Here is a 25824-nt window from a genome sequence, read left to right on the forward strand (position 1 = left end):
CACCCCCTCCCGTTGCACAGACTGGACGACCAGCAGAACTAACCTGACCGGTTTAAAGCCAGCAGAAGATTTTTTATTTTTTTCTTTTCCTCCTTTCCCCCTGAATTCCTTCTTCCTTTCTTTTTTTTTTTCATTCCTTCTTCCTCCCTTCCTTTACCTTTTTTATGCCTTCTTCCTGCCTTCTTTTATCTATTTCTATGTTTTAATTTTTGTTAAAATTCCTTCTTATATTGCCTCCGATCTTTCTTTATTCCTTCTTCCTTCCTTCTTTCCTTTTCTCCTTTTCTATTTCCTTTTTCCCTCCTTCCCTTCCTTTTGTTTTCCTTTTCTTCCCCACTTTCTATTTTTCCCACAGGTGAGACAACAAAACCAGGAGTGCTGAAAAGACAAGAGTTAGACCGTGTTACACCCATAAACATCAGCTCAAGACCAGTGAGCACAGGAGATTAAGGAGACAGCACCACTGAATCCCATTGGCATTCTACCATAGAAATTCATCCCATAAACCCAGGGAGGCAGAATAGATCAATTTAAGAAGCAGAGGCTAACAAGAAGAGTCTCACAAACAATGGGAAGACAAAGAAACAATTCCCAAATGAAAGGAAAGGAGGAAATCTCAGAAATAATGGTAACCGAAAAAGAGGCAAGTCAACTATCAGATACTGAGTTCAAAGCAATGGTTATCAGGAAGCTCACTGAGCTCTCTGAGCTCAAAGAGAACTACCAGAAACTACAGGGAAACTACAATGAACACACTGCAAACTATATCAACATGAAAAAGGAAATAGAAACTATCAACAAGGGCCAAGAGGAAATAAATAATACAATTTCTGAATTGAAGAACACAGTAGAAGGAATAAAAAGCAGACTTGATGAAGCAGAAGATCGGATCAGCGAGCTGGAGGACAAAGTAGAAAAAAACACCCAGAAAGAGCAAGAAAAGGAAAAGAGGCTCAGAAAGAATGAAGAGGCAATAAGGGAAATGCGGGACAACATGAAACGTACCAATATCCATATAATAGGAATACCAGAAGGAGAAGAAGAAGAGCAAGGGATAGAAAACCTGTTTGAAAAAGTAATGATGGAAAATTTCCCTAATCTGAGGAGAGAAAAAGTCACCCAAATCCAGGAAACACAGAGAGTCCCAAGCAAGAGGAAACCAAAGAGAACCATTGCAAGACACATCATAATTAAAATGGCAAATTTCCAAGACAAAGAGATGATCTTAAAAGCAGCAAGGGAGAAAAAGGAAGTAACGTACAAGGGAGCCCCAATAAGGTTAGCAACTGATCTCAATGGAAACGCTCCAAGCCAGAAGAGAATGGCAAAAAATATTCCAAGTAATGAGAAACAGAGGCATGCAACCAAGGCTACTTTACCCAGCAAGGCTCTCCATCAAGATAGAAGGCCAAATAAGGAGTTTCCCAGACAAAAGAAGCCTAAAAGAATACACCTCCACCAAACCAGCTCTGCAAGAGATGCTAAAGGGAATGCTTTAAGGAAAGGAAGGAAAAGAGAAAGACAGAGGAACACAGGTAGGAATAAAGGCAATGAATAACTTCCTATCGATAATAACCTTAAACGTAAATGGATTAAAAGCTCCAATCAAAAGACATAGAAGAGCTGAATGGATAAGAAAACATGACCCACACATATGCTGCCTACAAGAGACCCATCTCAGGACAAAAGTCTTACACAGACTGAAAGTGAAGGGCTGGAAACAAATTTTCCAAGCAAAGAGACAGGAAAAAAATGCAGGGGCAGCAACACTCATATCAGAAAAAATAGACTTCCAGAGAAGGGCCATAAAGAGAGACCCAGAAGGTCACTTCATAATACTCAAAGGAAGAATCCACCAAGAAGACATAAACATTGTAAATATATATGCACCCAACATAGGATCACCCAAATACATAAAGAAAATCCTGGAGGATTTCAAGAAAGATATTGAGAGCAACACAATTATAGTAGGGGACTTTAACACCCCACTATCAAAAATGGACAGGTCTTCCAGACAAAATATCAACAAGGATATTGTGTCACTTAACAGTACCCTAGAGGAAATGGACTTAACTGATATATATAGAGCTTTTCATCCCAAAGAAGCAAAATACACATTCTTTTCAAGTGTCCATGGAACTTTCTCAAGATAGACCACATGATAGGACAAAAAGCAAGTCTCAACAAAATCAAGAAAATTGAAATCATATCAAGCATTTTCTCTGACCACAAGGGACTGAAATTAGAAACCAACCGCAAAGGAAAAAACCCAAAACACTTAAAATCATGGAGACTGAATAGCATGCTATTAAACAATGAATGGGTCAAGAACGAGATTAGGGAAGAAATAAAAAACTTTCTGGAAACAAATGAAAATGAACTCACAACAACCCAAAAGCTATGGGACACACCGAAAGCAATACTGAGAGGGAAGTTCATAGCAATACAGGCCTACCTTAAAAAGATAGAAACATTTCAAATAAACAACCTAACCCTACGCCTACAAGAACTGGAGGAACAACAACAAAGACAGCCCAGAGCAAGGAGAAAGAAGGATATAACCAAGATCAGGGCAGAACTAAATGACATAGAGAGTAAAAGCACAATTCTAAGGATCAATGAATCCAGGAGCTGGTTCTTTGAAAAGATAAACAAAATTGACAAGCCTTTACAAACAACCTAACCCTATGCCTACAAGAACTGGAGGAACAACAACAAAGACAGCCCAGAGCAAGCAGAAGGAAGGATATAACCAAGATCAGAGCAGAACTAAATGACATAGAGACTAAAAGCACAATTGTAAGGATCAATGAATCCAGGAGCTGGTTCTTTGAAAAGATAAACAAAATCGACAAGCCTTTAAGTAGGCTCATCAAGAAGAAAAGAGAGAGGATCCAAATAAACAGAATTAGAAATGAAAGTGGAGAGATTACAACTGATACCACAGAAATACAAAGGATCGTAAGAAATTACTATGAAGACCTGTATGCTAAGAAATTTGAAAACCTAGATGAAATGGACACATTTCTAGAAAAATATAATCTTCCAAAAGTGAATGAAGAAGAAGCAGAAAACCTGAACAGACCAATATCAGCAAAGGAAATTGAAGCAATCACACAAAAGCCCTGGACCAGATGGTTTTAGAGGAGAATTCTACAAAGCATTTAAGGAAGAGCTAACCCCTATCCTTCACCGACTATTCGAAAAAATCCAAACTGATGGAAGTCTCCCAAACTCTTTTTATGAAGCCACCATCATCCTAATCCCAAAACTAGACAAAGACACAACGAAGAAAGAAAACTTCAGGCCAATATCGCTGATGAACATAGACGCTAAAATTCTCAACAAAATATTGGCAAACCGCATCCAGCAATCCATTACAAAGATGATCCACCATGACCAAGTGGGATTCATCCCAGGGATGCAAGGATGGACCAATATTCGCAAATCAATAAACAATACATCACATCAACAACAGCAAAGACAAAAATCACATGATCATATCAATAGATGCAGAAAAAGCATATGATAAGGTACAGAACCCGTTTCTGATAAAAAAACACTCAGCAAAGTGGGAATAGAGGGAGCATTCCTCAACATAATAAAGGCCATATATGAGAGACCGACAGCCAACATCATACTCAAAGGACAAAAATTTAGAGCTTTCCCACTAAGATCAGGAACAACACAAGGATGCCCTTTCTCACCACTCCTATTTAACATAGTATTGGAAGACCTAGCCACAGCAATCAGACAATAAAGAGCAATAAAAGGCATATAAATTGGAAAGGAGGAAATGAAAATGTCACTGTTTGCAGATGACATGGTAGTGTACATGGAAAATCCTATAGACTCCACCAGAAAACTACTCTCTGTTATAAATGAATTTGGCAAAACAGCTGGATACAAAGTCAATACTCAGAAATCAAAGGCATTCATGTACACCAACAACGAAACTGCAGAAACAGAAATCAGGAAAAAAATCCTATTTGATATAGCAACAAGAAAAATAAAGTACTTAGGAATAAACCTAACCAAGGAGGTAAAAGACCTGTACTCGGAAAACTACACAACACTGACGAAAGAAATTAAGGAAGACACAAATGGAAGCATGTACCATGCTCATGGATTGGAAGAATTAACATCATAAAAATGGCAATACTACCCAAAGCAATTTATAGATTGAATGCAATCCCTATTAGAGTAACCATGACATATTTCACAGACATAGAACGAACATTTCAGAAATTTAAATGGAACCATAAACGACCGCGAATAGCTGCAGCAATTTTGAGGAAGAAGAACAAAGCATGAGGGATCACAATACCTGATATCAAACTGTATTACAAGACCACTGTAATCAAAACAGCCTGGGACTGGCATAAAAACAGGCACATAGACCAATGGAACAGTACAGAGAGCCCAGAAATAAACTCAAGTCTTTACGGTCAATTAATATTTGACAAAGGAGGCAGGACCATAAAATGGAGCAAAAACAGCCTCTTCAACATATGGTGTTCGGAGATCTGGACAGCTTCGTGCAAAACAATGAAAGTCGATCACCAACTTACGCCATACAAAAAATAAACTCAAGATGGATAAAAGACTTAAATATAAGTTGTAACACCATAAAAGTCCTTGAGGAAAACATTGGCAGGCAAATCTCAGACATTCCACGCAGCAACATCCTCACAGATATGTCCCCTAAAGCAAGGGACATAAAGGAAAGAATAAACAAATGGGATCTCATCAAAATAAAAAGCTTCTGCATGGCTAAAGAAAACATCACCAAATTACAAAGAGAACCAACACTATGCGAAAAGATATTTGCCAACGTACCTCAGACAAGGGCCTGATCTCCAAGATATATAAAGAACTCACACGATTCCACTCCGGGAAGACAAACAACCCAATTAAAAAATGGGCAAAAGACTTGAACAGACACTTCTCCAAGGAAGACATACAGAGGTCCCAGAGACATATGAAAAGATACTCAGCATCAGTAGCCATCAGAAAGATGCAAATTAAAACCATAATGAGGTATCATCTCACACCAGTCAGAGTGGCCAACATAAACAAATCCACAAACAAATGTTGGAGAGGATTCGGAGAAAAGGGAACCCCAGTGCACTGTTGGTGGGAATGCAGACTGGTGAGGCCACTGTGGAAAACAGTATGGAATTTCCTCAGAAAACTAAAAATGGAACTGCCCTTTGATGCAGCAATTCCGCTGCTGGGATTATACCCTAAGAACACTGAAACACCAATCCAAAAGAACCTGTGCACCCCAATGTTCATAGCAGCACAATTTACAATAGCCAAGTACTGGAAGCAACCGAAGTGCCCATCAGCAAACGAGTGGATCCAAAAACTATGGTATATTTATACAATGGAATTCTACGCAACAGAGAGAAAGAAGGAGCTTATACCCTTCACAACAGCATGGATGAAACTGGAGAGCATTATGCTAAGTGAAATAGGCCAGGCAGTGAGGGGCAAATACCACATGATCTCACCTTTAACTGGGACATAATCAACAAAAGAAAAAAGCAAACAAAATACAACCAGAGACATTGAGCGGGGGAACGGTCCAGCAGTCACCAGGGTGGAGTGGGGTGGGGACAGTGGGAAGAGGGGATTGCAAGAACTATTATAAAGGACACATGGACAAAATCGGGGGGGATGGTGGGGGTGGGGGAGGGAGGTGGGTTCAGCTGGGGTGGGGGAAGGGAGGGGGAGAAAAGGCATACAACTGTAATTGAATAACAATAAAAAATAAATTAAAAAAAACAGCAAACACAAAAATCACATGATCATATCAACAGATATGGAAAAAGGATTTGATAAGTTACAGCATGCATTTATGGTAAAAACACTCAGCAAAGTGGGATAGACGGAGCATTCCTTAACATAATAAAGACCATATATGAGAAACCTACAGCCAACATCATACTCAATGGACAAAAACTTGGAGCTTTCCCACTAAGATCAGGAACAAGACAAGAATGCCCCCTCTCACCACTTCTATTCAACATAGTATTGGAAGTCCTAGCCACAACAATCAGACAAGAGAAAGAAATAAAAGGCATGCCAATTGGAAAGAAGGACATGAAACTGTCACTGCTTGCAGATGACATGATAGTGTACATGGAAAATCCTATAGACTCCACCAAGAAACTACTTAACCTAATAAATGAATTTGGCAAAACAGCTGTATACAAAGTTAACACTCAGAAATCAAAGGCATTCCTGTATACCAACGAGACAGCAGAAACAGAAATCAGGAAATAAATCCCATTTGATATAGAAACAAGAAAACTAGAGTACCTAGGAATAAACCTAATGAAGGAGTAAAAGACCTGTACTCAGAAAACTACACAACATTGAAGAAAGAAATTAAGGAAGACACAAACAAATAGAAGCATGTACCATGCTCATGGATTGGAAGAATTAACGTCCTCAAAATGGCCATACTACCCAAAGCAATTTATAGATTCAATGCAATCCCTATTAAAGTACTCATGACATATTTCACAGATATAGAACAAACACTTCAAAAATTCATATGGAACCATAAATGAATCCGAAGAGCTGTAGCAATTTTGAGAAAGAAGGACAAAGCAGGAGGGAACACAATACCTGATATCAAACTGTATTACAAGGCCACTGTAGTCAAAACAGCCTGGTACTGGCAATAAAAACAGGCACATAGACCAGTAGAACAGAACAGAGAGCCCAAAAATAAACTCAAGTCTTTACGGTCAATTAATATTTGACAAAGGAGGCAGGACCATAAAATGGAGAAAAAATAGCCTCTTCAACACATGGTGTTGGGAGATCTGGACAGCTACGTGCAAAAAAATGAAACTCGACCACTAACTTACGCCATACACAAAAATAAATTCAAGGTGGATAAAAGACTTAAATATAAGTCGTAACACCATAAAAGTCATAGAGGAAAACATTGGCAGGAAAATCTCAGACATTCCACGCAGCAACATCCTCACAGACATGTCCCCTAAAGCAAGGTACATAAAGGAAAGAATAAACAAATGGGACCTCATCAAAATAAAAAGCTTCTGCATGGCTAAAGAAAACAGCACTAAATTACGAAGAGAACCAACAGTATGGGAAAACATATTTGCCAATGATACTTCAGACAAGGGCCTGATCTCCAAAATGTATAAAGAATTCACGCGACCGCACTCCAGGAAGACAAACCACTCAATTAAAAATGGGCAAAGGACTTGAACAGACACTTCTCCAAGGAAGACATAGAGGTCCCAGAGGCATCTGAAAAGATGCTCAGCATCACTAGCCATCAGAAGGATGCAAATTAAAACCACAATGAGGTTTTAAACCATCTCACACTGGTTAGAGTGGCCTACATAAACAGATCAACAAACAAATGTTGGAGAGGATGTGGAGAAAAGGGAACCCTAGTGCACTGTTGGCGGGAATGCAGACTGGTGAGGCCACTGTGGAAAACAGTATGGAATTTCCTGAGAAAACTAAAAATGGAACTGCCTTTTGACCCAGAAATTCCTTTGCTGGGATTATACCCTATTGACCCTGAAACACCTATCCAAACGAACCTGTGCACCCCAATGTTCACAGCAGCACAATTTACAATAGCCAAGTACTGGAAGCAACCTAAGTGCCCATCAGCAAATGAGTGGAACCAAAAACTATGGTACATTTACACAATAGAATTCTATGCAGCAGAGAGAAAGAAGGAGCTTATACCCTTTGCAACAGCATGGATGGAACTGGAGAGCATTTTGCTAAGTGAAATAAGCATTGTGGTCAGGGACAAATACCATATGATCTCACCTTTAACTGGAAGATAATCAACAGAAGAAAAAAACAAACAAAATATAACCAGAGACATTGAAGTTAAGAATAACAATAGCCAGAGGGGAGTGGGGAGGGGACAGTGAGAAGAGGAGATTACAGGAACTACTATGAAGGTCACATGGACAAAATCAAGCGGGAGGTTGGAGGGGGGAGGGAGGTGGGTTCAGCTGGGGTGGAGTGGAGCGATGGGTGGAAAAGGCATACAACTGTAATTGAATAACAATAAAAAAATTTTTAAAATTCACTGGCTGGCCATTATGAGAGAAGTTCAGGGAGTATGGGCCTTGCCTGGCCTTGTTGTAAGACTGCTGTGGGAAACTGTGGGTTACAAAAACCAGCATAAGGACAGAGAAAGGGAAGAAAATGTATAGAAATGTGTCTGGTTGGGATGAGGTTATATCAGGAGAATTGAAACTGAAGACAAATCACCCAGTTCATAATTCTTCAGTAACCTTCTCCCTTCCATTTCAGGTTATCGAGTGGCAGGGAAAGTGATTCCATTTTTAAAACAAAAATGAAAACACGAACAGGTTTGGTGAATCACTGCTGGTTCAATATTTAACTTTGTACTTAGTTTATTTTTAATAAACAGGTATAAATACTTAGATTCCATTTTTGCATTCACATAGCCCTGTTCTGTCATGGAAACAGCCTGCTAACTCCGTACTGTAGCCATAAAGAACCAAAAATACCTAATGGCCTTATCTCTATGTTCCCACAATTGTCTGAATAGTATCAGGTGGATTAATTAAACCAGCAGCTGTGTTATACTGCCCATGCTGAATCATTTTTTTATTTTAGTTTCAACTGAATTAGCTTTTGGCAATTTGTTTTTCTCTTCAGGCTGCTTGAGTTCAACAAGTTGTGATAGGTAGTCTGATTCCATGGATTTTCCTCTTCATAGTCTCCATGTGTACTTTTTGATTAGTTTGTAGTTCCTGATGATTGACAGGCATGGTGTCTATTTGTGAGACCTCTTTACATGGCTTGGTCTAGCCCTGAGGCTTTCTACCTGATCTGAAAGAGCCTTGTATAATCTGAGATAAACACACTGCCCTGTGTGTGATTTAAGAGTTGGAACATTTCAGACGACTGTGAAGGATTCAATGAAAGGAGCTACTCATTCTCCAGGTCTGCCTTGGTTCCTGGGACAGAGAAGCTGTCTAAAGTCTGGGATGCCTGCAGCATCTTTCTCCATTAATAAGACAAGTATCCTGTTGTAAACAATGTGGAAATGTCACTTCATAGCTATGAAAATTTTAGCAAGTTTCTGCCTAGAGACAAGATAACACATAAAATCAAAGATAAGGAAGCATTACACCAAAATGAGTGAATGTAGTCATCGGTTTTCTACTCATCTTTTGCAAACTTTGATAGGAAGAGTAGAAATTAACAATTTGGAGGAGTGGAGAAAGGTAGGAGCAGAGAATTACAACCTCAAAATTAACCACTTCCCAGACCTGAGACCAATAGGTGGTCTTTTGATTACCCTGTAGCAATCCCTAAGAGCCTCAGATCCAATAGCTCTTTAACATGAGTAATGTTAGAATTCCCTCCTGTATAAAAACTGTACCTAAAGGGGAAACCAAAATTTAACACCATGTATTTCTACACAAACTTCACCAAGATTAACTCTGTAGCAGTCACAAACTACAAGAGAAACACCAATACTTCTTCTGAATCCCCTTAAGTGCCTAGCATAATGCTGACTACACTGTGGGTAGTCAGTCACTGAAGTGCAATAACACTTTTAGACCCAACTTCTTTTTTTCTTTTAATATATTTTATTGATTATGCTATTACAGTTGTCCCATTTCCCCCCTTCACTCCACTCCATCCTGCACACCCCCTCCCTTCCACATTCCCCCCTATAGTTCATGTCCATGGGTCATACATATAAATTCTTTGGCTTCTACAATTCCTATATTATTCTTACCTTCCCCCTGTCTAGTTTCTACCTACCATTTATGCTACTTATTCTCTGTACCATATCCCCGCCCTCTCCCACTCCCCTGTTGATAACTCTCCATGTGTTCTCCATTTCTGTGGTTCTGTTCCTGTTCCAGTCGTTTGCTTATTCCAGTTCATTTTTGTTTTTGTTCTCTTTTAGGTTCAGTTATTGATAGTTGTGAGTTTGTTGTCTTTTTACTGTTCATAGTTTTGATCTTCTTCTTTTTCTTAGATAAGTCCCTTTAACATTTCATAGAATAAGGGCTTGGTGATGATGAACTCCTTTAACTTGACCTTATCTGAGAAGCACTTTATCTGCCCTTCCATTCTAAATGATAGCTTTGCTGGATAGAGCAATCTTGGATGTAGGTCCTTGCCTTTCATGACTTGGAATACTTCTTTCCAGTCCCTTCTTGCCTGTAAGGTCTCTTTTGAGAAATCAGCTGACAGTCTTATGGGAAGTCCTTTGTAGGTAACTGTGTTCTTTTCTCTTGCTGCTTCTAAGATTCTCTCCTTATGTATAATCTTGGGTAAAGTAATTATGATGTGCCTTGGTGTGTTCCTCCTTGGGTCCAGCTTCTTTGGGACTCTCTGAGCTTCCTGGACTCCCTGGAAGTCTATTTCCTTTGCCAGATTAGGGAAGTTCTCCTTCATTATTTGTTCAAATAAGTTTTCAATTTTTTTGCTCTTCCTCTTCTCCTTCTGGTACCCCTATAATTCGGATGTTGGAATATTTGAAGATGTCCTGGAGGTTCCTAAGCCTCTCCTCATTTTTTTGAATTCTTGTTTCTTCATTCTTTTCTGGTTGGATGTTTCTTTCTTCCTTCTGGTACACACTGTTGATTTGAGTTCCAGTTTCCTACCCATCACTATTGGTTCCCTGTACATTTTCCTTTGTCTCTCTTAGCATAGCCTTCATTTTTTCATCTAATTTGTTACCAAATTCAACCAATTCTGTGAGCTTCCTGATTACCAGTGTTTTGAACTGTGCATCTGGTAAGTTGGCTATCTCTTCGTCGCTTAGCTGTATTTTTTTCTAGAGCTTTGATCTGTTCTTTCATTTGGGCCATTTTTTTTTTTTCTTGACGTGCCTGTTGCATAAAGGGGCAGAGCCTCAGGTGTTCACCAATGTGGGGTAATGCTAGTCGCTGCACTGTGATGCTGTATGTGGGGGAGGGGTCCGAGAGGAAGCAATGGTGCTTGCTCCACTCTTAGGTGGTTTTCAGTCACTTCCTTCACTACCCACAATGAAATTGAGCCCTTCTGGTGCTGCTTCCCGAGTGAGTGGGTTTGTGTACATTCTAGGCCCCTGTGGGTCTCTCCAATGAACTCTCCTGTGAGGCTGGGAGTTTCTCCCGCTAACACCTCAACCCCCACAGGCGTTTTCAATCAGTGGCTTGAGGCTTTATTTCCCCTGGAAACTGAGTTATGCTGGAACTCTGGATTGAGAGGTCTGTCACCCAGTCCACCAGCTGCTGCCTCGATGGCCAGCTGCAGCTTTGCCCACCCCACTCCACAATCCGCCACCTCCCTGTGTCCACCAGCCACCACCTTGCCGCAAGTCCTGTCCACCCGGATGTCCATCTCTGACCCTCCTACCGGTCTGGATGAATGTTTCTTCTTTATCTCCTTGGTTGTTGGACTTCCATACAGCTCGATTGTCTGTCAGTTGTGGGTGTTTTTTGTTTTTAAATTGTTGTTGTCCTTCTTTTGGTTGTGCGAGGAGGCACATTGAGTCTACCTATGCCTCCATCTTGGCCAGAAGTCTAGCCCCAACTTCTTCTTATTCCCAGTTCTTAGAAAACAGCTTAAAGGAAATCTCACCAGCAATTTCTTGCTGAGTTGAGACTGTTATTTTGCAAAATGTTAAATTATATACATTCTATCTGGCTTTCATTTCCAATGGGATACCAATGGAAAATTTTAAATTTTCTACTTAAATTTTAATTTCTTTATTTAACTTTTTAAACCTTTATTTTATTTTTTAATTCATTTATTTATTGTTCAAGTACAGCTGTCTCCATTTTCCCCCCACCCCAGCCATCCCTACCTCCCATCCTCAATCCTACCCCCCTTTGGATTTGTCCATGTGTCCTTTATACAAGTTCCTGAAAACCCCTCCCCCTTTCCTCCCCCTTAATCCCCTCCCACTTCCCTTCTGGTCACTGTCAGTTTGTTCTTAATTTCACTGTCTTTGATTGTATTTTGTTTGCTTGTTTGTTTTGTTGATTAGGTTCCACTTATAGGTGAGATCATATGGTATTTGTCTTCCACCACCTGGCTTATTTCACTTAGCATAATGCTCTCTAGATCCATCATGCTGTCGCAAAAGGTAGGAGTTTCTTCTTTTTTTCTGCTGAATAGTATTCCATTGTGTAAATATACCATAGTTTTTTGATCCATTCATTTATTGATGGGCAATTGGGTTGCTAGCTATGCACCCCAGTGTTCATAGCAGCACAAATTACAATAGCCAAGTGCTGGAAGCAAACTAATTTCTTTCTTTTTAAAAAGATTTTATTTATTTATTTTCAGAGAGAGGGAAATGGAGGGAGAAAAAGAGGGAGAGAAACACCAATGAGTGGTTGCCTCTCCCACGCCCCCAACTGGGGACCTGGCACACAATCGAGGCATGTGCCCTGACTGATAATCAGACCTGCCACCCTTTGGTACACAGGCCAGTACACAATCCACTGAGCCACACCAGCCAAGGCAAAATTTTAATTTCCAAATAAGACAATAAAATTATATCCTTCAATTTTGAAGTACACACAGGTGAACCTCATATAAAAATTTCTCTCTAGAATATATTTCTGTTTTAAATAACTTACCTTGTAGACATCATGATTGACAGTGATGGCATGAAAGCATGTATAAAAGTCATTGAGGGAGAGAAGATGGTGGCGAGATAGGTGGGAGCAGAGTCCACTTCCCCTCAACACCAGTGAAATACCTAGCTGATCTGAGGAGCAGAGCGAACAGCCAACGGTATTCCAGCATATATGAAGATCGGAGACCAAAGATAGAGGACATTGAAAGATCTGACAGTAAGAAGAGTGCTTAAGGACAATAAGGTCCCCAGGACCAGCGCGGGGACCAGGGTGGCTGAAACCCCGGCCCAGGCGCAGGGTCTGCTGCAGGATTCTTGGGAGAGAGCCAGGCTGAGCTGTGTGAGCAGCCAGGTACATGTTTGGACCAGGGGGGCTTGAATAGGAAGAATTTCTCAAAAAGAAAAAGAAAATAAGAGGCACCCAGCGGCTAATTAGAGAACTCTCCACAGCAGCCTCGGCCTCTGGCGCCCCTCCCCCTTCAGCCCCTGGACTGTGAACGCAGGACAAGAAGCCCCGGCACTCACCTGAAGTCCGGTTGCCCACACCCAGATTAGTGGAGTGGGGGCCTACAACTGAAACCCCGGCTGTCCGCCCACACCTGAAACCTCGGGTGGGTGCGCATTGGGAGCAAAGGCTAGCTGCCCCACCCACAGGCCGAAAGCAAGGGACCCGAGGGCCGTGCGACTCAGGTCCAAAGCAGCAGATTGGCTGATCAATGGCCTAGCTGCCTGTGAGGGACCACACCTACAAATCCTACTTAACCCCTGAGCACAGAGCCCTGCAGGGCCTACTGGCACTTTAGGAGGAAGGCAGAACACCCAGCAGAGGGGAGCTTCAGGGCTAGGGGAGACAGCATGCCCCAGAAAGACTCGACCCAGTAGGGGGCTGAACTACGCCATAGCAGCACCAGAGCCCCTAGCACCTAAGACAGCAAAGAGCAAGAAGGTGGAGTGTGAGTTACCCCTAACAAGTGCACCTCAAGGACAGCTCAACTGGTGAACTAAAGGCCTAGCGGGGAGCAGAAGGACCCTGAGGAACTGGACTGGAGGCTGAACAACAGTAAAGAGTGTGGCTCAGGAAGGGAGAAAAGTGAAACCAACCCTTCCAACCACCCCCTCCCGTTCCACAGACAGGAAGACCAGCAGAACTAACCTGACTGGTTTAAAGCCAGCAGAAGACTTTCTTTTTCTTTCTTTCCTCCTTTCCCCCTGAATTCCCTCTTCCTTTCTGTCCTTCTTTCTTTTTTTTATTCCTTCTTGCTTCCAGCATTTACCCTTTTTATTCCTTCTTCCTTCCTTCTTTTATTTATTCTTTTGTTTTAACTTTTGTTAAAATTCCTTCTTATCTTGCCTCTGATCTTTCTTTATTCCTTCTTCCTTCTTTCCTTTCCTTTTCTATTCCCTTTTTCCCTCCTTCCCTTCTTTTTTTTTCTCCCCCCACCTTTTTCTCTTTTTCCCACAGGTGAGACAACAAAACCTGGAGTGCTGAAAATATCAGAGTTAGACTATGTTACACCCATAAACGTCAGCTCAAGACCAGTGAGCACAGGAGATTAAGGAGACAACACCACTGAATCCCATTGGCATTCTACCATAGAAGTTCATCCCATAAACCCAGGGAGGCAGAATAGATCAATTTAAGAAGCAGAGGCTTTGTTCTTCCATATAAATTACTGAAATGTTCGTTCTATATCTGTGAAATATGTCATGGGTACTCTAATGGGGATTGCATTGAATCTATAAATTGCTTAGGGTAGTATGGCCATTTTGATTATGTTAATTCTTCCAATCCATGAGCATGGTACATACTTCCATTTGTGTCTTCCTTAATTTCTTTCTTCAATGTTGTGTAGTTTTCTGAGTACAGGTATTTTACCTCCTTGATTAGGTTTTTAACTAGGTACTTTATTTTTCTTCTTGCTATATCAAATGGGATTTTTTTCCTGATTTCTGTTTCTGCTGTTTCATTGATGGTATACAGGAATTCCTTTGATTTCTGAGTATTGACTTTGTATCCAGCCGTTTTGCCAAATTCATTTATTAGGTCGAGTAGTTTTTTGGTGGAGTCTATAGTATTTTCCATGTACACTATCATGTCTTCTGCAAACAGTGACATTTTCATTTCCTCCTTTCCAATTTGCATACCTTTTATTTGTTTTTCTTGTCTGATTGTTGTGGCTAGGACTTCCAATACTATGTTGAATAGAAGTGGTGAGAAGGGGAATTCTTGTCTTGTTCCTGATCTTAGTGGGAAAGCTCCAAGTTTTTGTCCATTGAGTATGATGTTGGCTGTAGGTCTCACATATACAGCCTTTATTATGTTGAGGAATGCTCCCTCTATTCCCACTTTGCTGAGTTTTTGTCAGAAATGGGTACTGTATCTTATCAAATGCTTTTTCCGCATCTATTGATATGATCATGTGATTTTTGTCTTTGCTGTTGTTGAAGTGATGTATTATGTTTATTGATTTGCGAATATTGGTCCATCCTTGCATCCCTGGGATGAATCCCACTTGGTCATGGTGTATGATCTTTGTAATGTATTGCTGGATACGGTTTCCCAATATTTTGTTGAGTATTTTAGTGTCTATGTTCATCACCAATATTGGCGTGAAGCTTTCTTTCTTCGTTGTGTCTTTATCTGGTTTTGGGATTAGGATGATGCTGGCTTCATAAAAACAGTTTGGGAGTCCTCCATCAGTTTGGATATTTTCGAATAGTCTGTGAAGGATAGGGGTTAGCTCCTCCTTGAATGCTTTGTAGAATTCTCCTGTAAAACCATCTGGTCCAGGGCTTTTGTGTGTTGGGAGTTATTTGATGACTGCTTCAATTTTGTCGCCTGTTATTGGTCTGTTCTGGTTTCCTGCTTCTTCTTCATTCAGTATTGGAAGATTATGTTTTTCTAGAAATATGTCCATTTCACCTAGGTTTTCAAATTTCTTGGCATACAGTTCTTCGTAGTAATTTCTTACAATCCTTTGTACTTGTGTGGTATCAGTTGTAATGTCTCCTCATTCATTTCTAATTGTGTGTATTTGGATCCTCTCTTTTTTTTTCTTTTTTTTTTAATATATTCATTGATTATGCTATTACAGTTGGCCCATTCCCCCCCCCACTCCACTCCATCCTGCCCACCCCCTCCCTCCCATATTCCCCCCTATAGTTCATGTCCATGGGTCATACATTTAAGTTCTTTGGCTTCTACATTTCCTACACTATTCTTACCCTCCCCCTGTCTATTTTCCACCTATCATCTATGCTACTTATTCTCTGTACCTTTCCCCCCCTCTCCCTCTCCCACTCCCCTATTGACACCCCTCCATGTGATCTCCATCTCTATGGTTCTGTTCCTGTTCTAGTTGTTTGCCTAGTTTGCTCTTGTTTTTGTTTTAGGTGTGGTCGTTAATAACTGTGAGTTTGCTGTCATTTTTACTGCTCCTATTTTTGATCTTCTTGTCTTAGGTAACTCCCTTTAACATTTCATATAATAAGGGATTGGTTATGATGAACTTCTTTAACTTGACTTTATCTGAGAAGCACTTTATCTTCCCTTCCATGCTAAATGATAGCTTTGCTGGATACAGTAATCTTGGATGTAGGTCCTTGCATTTAATCTTGGGTAATGTAATTATGATGTGCCTTGGTGTGTTCCTCCTTGGGTCCAGCTTCTTTGGGACTCTCTGCGCTTCTTGGACTTCCTGGAAGTCTATTTCCTTTGCCATATTAGGGAAGTTCTCCTTCATTATTTGTTCAAATAAGTTTTCAATTTTTTGTTCTTCCTCTTCTCCTACTGGCACCCCTATAATTCGGATGTTGGAACGTTTTGAGATGTCCTGGAGGTTCCTAAGCCTCTCCTCATTTTTCCGAGTTCTTGTTTCTTCATTCTTTTCTGGTTGGATGTTTGTTTCTACCTTCTGGTCCACACTGTTGATTTGAGTCCCAGTTTCCTTCACATCACTATTGGTTCCCTGTACATTTTCCTTTGTTTCTATTTGCATAGGCTTCATTTTTTCATCTACTTTTCGAACAGATTCAACCAATTCTGTGAGCATATTGATAACCAGTGCTTTGAACTGTGCATCCGATAGGTTGGCTATCTCTTCCTCGCTTAGTTGTATTTTTTCTGGAGCTTTGAAGTGTTCTGTCATTTGGGCCTTTTTTTTTTTTTTTTTTTGGTCTTGGTGTGTCTGTTACTTTAAGGGGCGGAGCCTTAGATGTTCACCGGGCTGGGGTAACGCTGGTCATTGTGCTGTGACACTGTATGTGGGGGAGGGGTCGAGAGGGAGCAATGGCGCCCACCTCACTCTCCTCCGGATTTCAGTCTTTCACTCCAATACCCACAATCAAACTGGGCCCCTCTGGTGCTGGTTCCTCAGTGGGTGGGCTTGTGCACACTCTAGGCTCCTGTGGGTCTCTCCAACGACCTCTCCTGTGAGGCTGGGAGTCTCTCCTGCTGCTGCCCCAACCCCCACAGGCGCTTTCAATCAGAGGTTTGAGGCTTTTTCCCGGAGCTGGAGCCCTGGGTTGTGCAGTCTGCTTCGCTCCCCGCAGTTCGCCCGGTTTATCTGTGTGTGAATGTGGGGCCCCGGGGTGCTACACACTGCTCTGCCTGCCCCGCTCTCCACCACTCTGAGTCCAGCCCTCTCAGTTTATCTGCACAAATGTAGGGTTGCAGGGTCTGCTAGTGCTGGGACTGCCTGCCCCGTTCCTCCCACACTCCGCCAGTGTCAGTCCCGCCACGGCCACGTGAGTCCTCTCCACCCCGGTGCCCGTCTCCGCCCCTCCTACCGGTCTGGATGAATGTTTATTTTGTATTTCCTTGGTGTTGGACCCCCTTGCCATTTGATTTTCTGTCAGTTCTGGTTGTGTGTGGAGGCGCCGTGTGTCTACCTACGCCGCCATCTTGGTTCTCCTCTCTTTTTTTCTTGATGAGCCTACTTAAAGGCTTGTCGATTTTGTTTATCTTTTCAAAGAACCAGCTCCTGGATTCATTGATCCTTAGAATTGTACTTTTAGTCTCTATTTCATTTAACTCTCCTCTGATCTTGGTTATTTCTTTCCTTCTCCTTGCTCTGGGCTGTCTTTGTTGTTGTTCCTCCACTTCTTGTAGATGTAGGGTTAGGTTGTTAGTTTGGAATGTTTCTATCTTTTTAAGGTAGGCCTGTATTGCTATGAACTTCTCTCTCTGGACTGCCTTTGCTGTGTCCCATAGGTTTTGGGTTGTTGTGAGTTCATTTTCATTTGTTTCCAGAAATTTTTTGATTTCTTCCCTAATCTCGTTCTTGACCCATTCATTGTTTAATAGCATGCTATTCAGTCTCCATGATTTTAAGTGTTTTGGGTTTTTTCCTTTGCGGTTGGTTGCTAGTTTCAGTCCCTTGTGGTCAGAGAAAATGCTTGATATGATTTCAATTTGCTCTGAATTTGTTGAGGCTTGCTTTGTGTTTATCATGTGGTCTATCTTTGAAAATGTTCCCTGTACACTTGAAAAGAATGTGTATTTTGCTTCTTTGGGATGAAAAGCTCTCTCTATATAAGTTAAGTCCATTTCCTCTAGGGTATTGTTAAGTGACACAATATCCTTGTTGATATTTTGTTTGGAAAACCTGTCCATTTTTGACAGTGGGGTGTTAAAGTCCCCTACTATAATTGTGTTGCTCTCAATATCTTTCTTAAAGTCCTCCAAGATTTTCTTTTTTTATTTGGGTGCTCCTATAGTGGGTGCATATATATTTACAATGTTTATGTCTTCTTGGTGGATTCTTCCTTTGAGTATTATGAAGTGACCTTCTGGGTCTCTCTTTATGGCCCTTCTCTGGAAGTCTATTTTTTCTGATATGAGTGTTGCTGCCCCTGCATTTTTTTCCTGTCTCTTTGCTTGGAAAATTTGTTTCCAGCCCTTCACTTTCAGTCTGTGTAAGTCTTTTGTCCTGAGATGGGTCTCTTGTAGGCAGCATGTGTGTGGGTCATGTTTTCTTATCCATTCAGCTCTTCTATGTCTTTTGATTGGAGCATTTAATCCATTTACGTTTAAGGTTATTATCGATAGGAAGTTATTCATTGCCTTTATTCCTACCTGTGTACCTCTGTCTTTCTCTTTTCCTTCCTTTCCTTAAAGCATTCCCTTTAGCATCTCTTGCAGAGCTGGTTTGGTGGAGGTGTATTCTTTTAGGCTTCTTTTGTCTGGGAAACTCCTTATTTGGCCTTCTATCTTGATGGAGAGCCGTGCCGGGTAAAGTAGCCTTGGTTGCGTGCCTCTGTTTCTCATTACTTGGAATATTTTTTGCCATTCTCTTCTGGCTTGGAGCGTTTCCATTGAGAAGTCAGTTGCTAACCTTATTGGGGCTCCCTTGTACGTTACTTCCTTTTTCTCCCTTGCTGCCTTTAAGATCCTCTCTTTGTGTTGGAATTTTCCCATTTTAATTATGATATGTCTTGCAGTGGGCCTCTCTGGGTTCCTCTTGTTAAGGACTGTCTGTGTTTCCTGGATGTGTGTGACTTTTTCTCTCATCAGATTAGGGAAATGTTCCATCATTACTTTTTCAAACGGGTTTTCTAATCCTTGCTCCTTCTGGTATTCCTATTATATGGATATTGTTACGTTTCATGTTGTCCTGCATTTCCCTTAATCCCTCTTCATTCTTTCTGAGCCTCTTTTCCTTTTCTTCCTCTTTCTGGGAGTTTTTTTCCACTTTGTCCTCCAGCTCGCTGATCCGATCCTCTGCCTAATCAAGTCTGCTTTTCATTCCTTCTACTGTGTTCTTCAATTCAGAAATTGTATTATTTATTTCCTCTTGGCCCTTGTAGATAGTTTCTATTTCCTTTTTCATGTTGATATAGTTTGCAGTGAGTTCATTGTAGTTTCCCTGTAGTTTCTGGTAGTTCTCTGTGAGCTCAGTGAGTTCAGTGAGCTTCCTGATAACCATTGCTTTGAACTCAGTATCTGATACTTGACTTGCCTCTATGTCCGTTAGCATTCTTTCTCAGGCTTCCTCCTTCATTTGGGGATTGTTTCTTTGTCTTCCCATTGTTTGTGAGACTCTTCTTGTTAGCCTCTGCTTCTTAAATTGATCTATTCTGCCTCCCTGGGTTTATGGGATGAATTTCTATGGTAGAATGCCAATGGGATTCAGTGGTGCTGTCTCCTTAATCTCCTGTGCTCACTGGTCTTGAGCTGACATTAATGGGTCTAACACGGTCTACCTCTGGTCTTTTCAGCACTCCAGGTTTTATTGTCTAAGCTGTGGGAAAAAGAGAAGGGGGTCGAAGGAGAAGAGAAGGAGGTAAAAAGGGAATAGAAAAGGAAAGGAAGGAAGGAAGAAGGAATAAAGAAAGATCGGAGGCAAGACAAGAAGGAATTTTAACAAAAATTAAAACAAAAGAATAAATAAAAGAAGGAAGGAAGAAGGAATAAAAAAGGTAAAGTATGGAAGGAAGAAGGAATAAAAAAAGAAAGAAGGCAGAAAGGAAGAAGGAATTCAGGGGGAAAGAAGGAAAGAAAGAAAGAAAAAAAAAAAGTCTTCTGCTGGCTTTAAACCAGTCAGGTTAGTTCTGCTGGTCTTCCTGTCTGTGAAATGGGAAAGGGTGGTTGGAAGAATTGGTTTCACTTTTCTCCCTTCCTGAACCACACTCTTTGCTGTTGTTCAGCCTCCAGTCCATTTCCTCAGGGTCCTTCTGCTCCCACCTTGGCCTTTAGTCCACCAGTTGAGCTGTCCTTGAGGTGCACTTGTTAGGGGCAACTCACACTCCACCTTCTTGCTCTTTGCTGTCCTAGATGCTAGGGGCTCTTGGTGCTCCTTCAGGGTAGTTCAGCCCCCTACTGCATCAAGTCTTTCCAGGGACTGCATTCTTCCCTTTCCCTACAGCTCCCCTTTGCTGGGTGTTCTTCCTTATTCCTAGAGATTGAGTAGGCCCTGCAGGGCTCTGTGCGCAGGGGCTAGGTGGGAGATGCTCATTCCCTGGTGCTTCAAGTGTGGTCAACCGTGGGCAGCCAGGCTGTTGATCGGGTTGCACACCATTTCCAGGTTTTGGGCCTGTGTGCCCAGGCAGCCGAGCCACTGATAAGGGTGTGCACCCACCCGAGGTTTCAGGTGTGGGTGCCCAGGCCACTGATTGAGGTACGCACCCACCTGGGCACTTCGGGCCTGTGCACCCAGGCAGGCAGGCTACTGATCTGAGTGCACACTGATCCCCGGCTTTGGGCCTATGCGCCTTGGCAGCCTGATCGCTCACTGATCAGAGTGCCCACCCACCCGGGGTTTCAGGTGTGGGTGCCCAGTCCACTGATCTGGGTGCTTACCAACCAGGCTTCAGGTGTGTGCTGAGGCTGCTTATCCGGTGTTCACAGTCCTGGGGGTAGGGGCGCAAGAGGCCATAGCTGCTGCGGAGAGTTCTCTAAATAGCCGCTGAGTGCCTCTATTTTCTCTTTTTCTTTTGGAGAAATTCCTCCTATTCAAGCCCCCCTGGTCCAAATAAGCACCTGGCTTCTCACACAGCCTGGCTCACAAAGCCAGCCTGGCTCTCTCCCAAGAATCCTGCAGCAGACCCTGCGCCCCGGCAGGGTGCTTCCACCGCCCTGGTCCCCACACTGGTCCCAGGGACCTTATTGTCCTTAAGCACTCTTCTTACCGTCAGATCTTTCAATGTCCTCTATGTTTGGTCTCCAATCTTCATATATACTGGAATACCGTTGGCTGTTCACTCTGTTCCTCAGATCAGCTAGGTGTTTCCCTGGTGCTGAGGGGAAGTGGGCTCTGCTCCCACCTATCTCGCCGCCATCTTCCGGATCCACCCAGATCTGATGTTTTCACATAGTTGTATTGGGGCTATAAGTTTTTAGCAAGACTACCCCTGAGGTGGTGTTGTGCCCTTCTCAGTGCATCAGATCAGGGAGTATATGATATTGACGTGCCTTGATCACCTGGCTAAGGTAGTGTCTGCAGGTTCTTTCACTAATAAAATTAGTGGATTTGTACTTTTAGAATATGCAAATATCCTGCTTTCTCTCAAACTTTTTCCTGCTGTTTTTACCACTTATTTTGCTGATAGCCAAAGGGAAAGGAGGATGAAAGCCTGTGGCATGTCACAGGAAAAGTAGGGGAGGACTGTGCCATCCAGGAGCATTATGAGGGATACTGAAATACCTGGCAGGGGGTGTCTCAGAGATGTAGAGGGGACTGCTAAAAATAAAGGACTGACATAGGTCTCGTAGGCTCTTGGTTTATGCCACAGTTTGTAAAAGGGCCAGCTTCTTGGGTGGGAAAATGTCTTCCAAATGCAAGTCCCACCTGCACACAACACAGGCTGCTTGCAGACTAGCAGGCATTTAGCACAAACAAATAGCTGTGTTCACTGTTCTGGCAAATCACAACAGCCTGGGCTGGCCTGATAATCTGGGTCATGGTTAGCCCCTGGTGCCCTTTTCTCACCTCCTGCTTACCTTCAGCAGGAAGATCCATCATACAGAATGGGGTTCCCCAGACCATATCTTCTTGCATGATGATGACAAAGCTATTGATGTCTCCTGCAAAAGAACCTGGCCTGCTGCCCCTGGGGGCTCTCAGCAGTTCAGGGGCTGTCCACAGCAACTCTGAAAAGAAGGAACTATGTAATAAATGCAGGAAGGATTAACTGGCAGCTTGTGTAATGTCCTCAAGGGCTCCAAGGGTGCTATTTCATTGACTGCTTTATATATTTATTAGATAGACCAGCATGCTAGTGTCTTCCTAGGGTCGGAATCTGTGGACCTAAGGAATTATACACAAAGAAAGCATACTGCTCTCCCTACTCCAGGACCATGCAGGCAGACACAGCCAATTTGTGGGGAAGGGCAGAGAAGCTCAAAGTAAAAAAAACTAACTTGCATTTGCTTTCTTGCTCTCTTGAGCCTGCCAGTAGCAGTTAGCAGGCTTCCAGGGAAAGGTGAGTGCGCAGCCAGAATGGTTGCCATGGATTTACTGTTTGCTGAGATCTACATGTATCTAGTAATTTGATTGTGCTGGACCAGCTCAGGGATTCATAGGTTGCTTTCTCGAGGTTTTCTCTAAAAGGATTAGAGGATCCCCAGGCCTTCTCTATTCTTTGCAGAGCAAAAAGGTACAGCAAATCCTTCAAGTCAGTTCTGCAAATATTTATTGAAGATCTACCATGTACCAGGCACTGTGCTAGGTACAGGGGAGATGGCCAAGATGAATTAGGCCTTGCCTTTGCCCTTACAGAGTTCATAAGCAGTCCGTAAGGCAGACATGTGTACTCCTAACTGCAATACAAGAGAGACAGTGATGAGCCCCACCATAGAGTGCAGGAAAATGAATATATTAAAAGCCAAACTTGACCACCCGTGGTGTGCTCTGCTCCATTTTGGGCTCAATCAAGGTAAAAAAAAAAAAAGATATTATTTATGCTTTCAGAGTATTATGACAGGCAGAGAATCGGAAATTTTGGAGAAGGGCCCCATAAGCAATACATAAAGAAATACATACTAACAATATAAATAGAATAGTCAAAAGTTGGAGGGAGTGTTTTACACTGAACCATATGAAATTGCTGTTTCTATAGGTCAATTGTCTAAATATTGACAATTTCATACGGTTCAAACAAATAAAAACTGAGCTGATCAAATTAATCTAGAAAGGCTTCCTGAAAAAGTTAAATCTTAAAGGAACTTATTAAGACAGTCAAGAATGCAGTTTCCTAGAGCTGAAAGGGTAAAGGCTTTTGGGGGAGAAAAAACAGTGAGTGTGAAAGAACAAGAGGTAGAAAGGAGCAAATTGTGGATGGGGGTGGTGGTAAGCAGATTAGCTTGGCTGAAGAGAATGGCTCTGTTAAGAAATAATGAGAAATGAGAAACAGGGGTGATGAAGTGGGGGAGGGAGGGTGTTTGGAAGAATGAGGGCAGAAGGTGAGAGGCCCTGAGAGACAAATGAAGGCATTTGGAGTGAATACAAAAGGCAGTAGGGTGCAAGGAGTTGGAGAGGGATTTGATGAAAACCATGTTCAGGAAGATGAATCTGGCAAACTACACAAGCTGGATTGAAGAATGAGAGAGACTGGAGTCAGGGAAACCAGCTAGGAAGTTATTACAGGAAGAGCCAGAAGCGAGGTGAAAGGGGCCTGAATGGGGGTGGGAGTGGCAGCAGAAGGACAGGAAGCAAATACATGGGAAGGCTACAATGGAGAAGGAAGTTATAGGGCTGGGGATAGGCTCAACGTGCTCTGAGAACAGAAGAAATTTATAGCAAACAACAAGTTGATGGCCAGATTGGAAGGCTGAAAAAGAGTGTCTGCTGAGGGTGGGGTGACACGAGTAAAGTAGTGGCTTACTTTTCACCTTGTGAAACTTGGGGTATAGGGAAGGGAGTCCAGGGGACAATCTCCTATGAAGCAGGAAGGAGGGTAAATTGTCTGAGATTATTTTGGTTTCTTAGTGAAACTGAAAAAAGAGAAACTCACCCTGAAAATTCTTATTTTAAGCCAATCCTGATTAAAATGGTAGAACAGGGAATTCTAGGCCTACCTTCAATTATATATTCATCCTTTCTCTTTGTCCTCCAAGTGTCTCCAGCCTTTGTCCTCCCCAGGCCCCCACCCCCATGAAAGTCTCTAGTACACTCTCTATAGTGATTTTGCCCTTATGTCTCTTTGCCTAAGTGGACTTATATTTACATATAAAACTGAAAAGCCTGAATGATACTTTAGTCAAAGGAATACATTTCTGACTATGGGATTTCAGGCATATGGTTTTGGGGGGAGGGCAAGGGGAATATTTGGGAGCAGGAAGAATGGTATGTGGCTGCTTCTTCCTGGCATCCTCTCTCCCTGCACATGTAAAAGTGCAAGAAGGGAAAAGAGGACAAAACTCTCTGGTAAAAGCTGGATTATTAAATACAATCATTACCAAATAGTACTTTCAGAGAACACTTACATGTATGTTGTTAATGGCTAAAATGAGGCTTTATCTGCACTATACTTATATAATTGAGAGTAGACGGGAATGAATATACTTACAACCCACCCCCATTTACACATCCCTACTCCAGAGCCACGTAAGAGCCACTACCTACCATACTTGAACTCTCAGGAAAGCTAGAAAAATTACCTTTGCTAGCTTTTTTATCAGCTGGAGGCACTACTAACTCTGAGCCTTGCAATAGTGATAAAATCAGCTTTGTATAGTGAGGGTGATACAGTACAAAAGAACACAGAGCTGGAAGTAAAGAGATCTGGGTTTTAAATCTAAGCTTGGTCATTAAATAGCTCAACTTTCTGAACCTCAGTTTCCCCAACTATAAAATGGAAGTTTAGCCAGATGATTTCCAAGAGCTTTCCAATTATAAGATTCTATTAGCCCTGTCATCTAAGGTGGGGAGCAGCAAGTGATTTCATTTTATTTCATCCATGCATTGATGCAACAAACATTTATCCTGTCAAGTAGTGAAAGGTGCTGAGGGAAGCAAACCTGTTTTTTGCCTTCACAGAGCTTTTAGTTTCAATAAGGAAAGAAGACAGCTAATTAAACACATAATACCAACAAACTATGGTATTACAACAAAGTTCAAAGCCGTAAAAGATCATAAAGAGAACTTAGCCCAGAATAATGTGTCACAGAAAGCCTGTTTAATAAGTGATATTTATGTTGAGCCCTAAAGCAAGAGTAGAATTTAGCCAGAATCAGGTGAGTCTATAACAAAGTGGGAACAGAAGACTGTCCCAAGCAATGGGCACAGCATGTGTGAAGGTCTGGAAGTAAGAGAGTGCCTGGTGTAAATAAACAACTAGAAGGAGTTCACTGTTGGAGCATAGAGATAGAGGGAGGTTTGCAAGGCCTAGACCATGCAGGGCTCACAAGCCATGTAAAGGAATTTGAACTTTATCCTAAGAGCAATGGGAAGCCATTCACTGAATTTTGGCACAGCCGTAACATGATCAGATTTGTAGTTTAGAAAATTCCTAGCTGCACTGTGTGAAGAATGGATTGAGCATTCACACTGCCATTGCAATTTGGAGACTGAAATGAAACATTAAGAGTGAGAGGCAGAAAAAAAGACAGACACCATATATATACACACACAGAGTCTGCAGCTATCCTTTTCTCACTCTGAGACCTGAGTTTCTTAAGTTTGAAAGTTGTCAACATGTGAATTAAATGGAACTCTGGGAAGCTGAGCATTGTGTTTTATCTTTTGTAG

General features: G+C 41.9%; 1 protein-coding gene across 1 annotated transcript in view; it reads right to left on the reverse strand.

Annotated features, from left to right (window-relative positions):
- GUCY2F (guanylate cyclase 2F, retinal) overlaps positions 1–25824 on the reverse strand; it is a 114269-nt gene that overhangs the window by 26308 nt on the left and 62137 nt on the right. Inside the window, 2 exon segments of the mRNA XM_071220258.1 lie at positions 12639–12760; positions 22077–22226. Of these exon segments, the coding sequence (XP_071076359.1) occupies positions 12639–12760; positions 22077–22226 (272 nt within the window).

This window comes from Desmodus rotundus, chromosome X, assembly GCF_022682495.2.
Source record: "Desmodus rotundus isolate HL8 chromosome X, HLdesRot8A.1, whole genome shotgun sequence".
Lineage (NCBI taxonomy): Eukaryota > Metazoa > Chordata > Mammalia > Chiroptera > Phyllostomidae > Desmodus > Desmodus rotundus.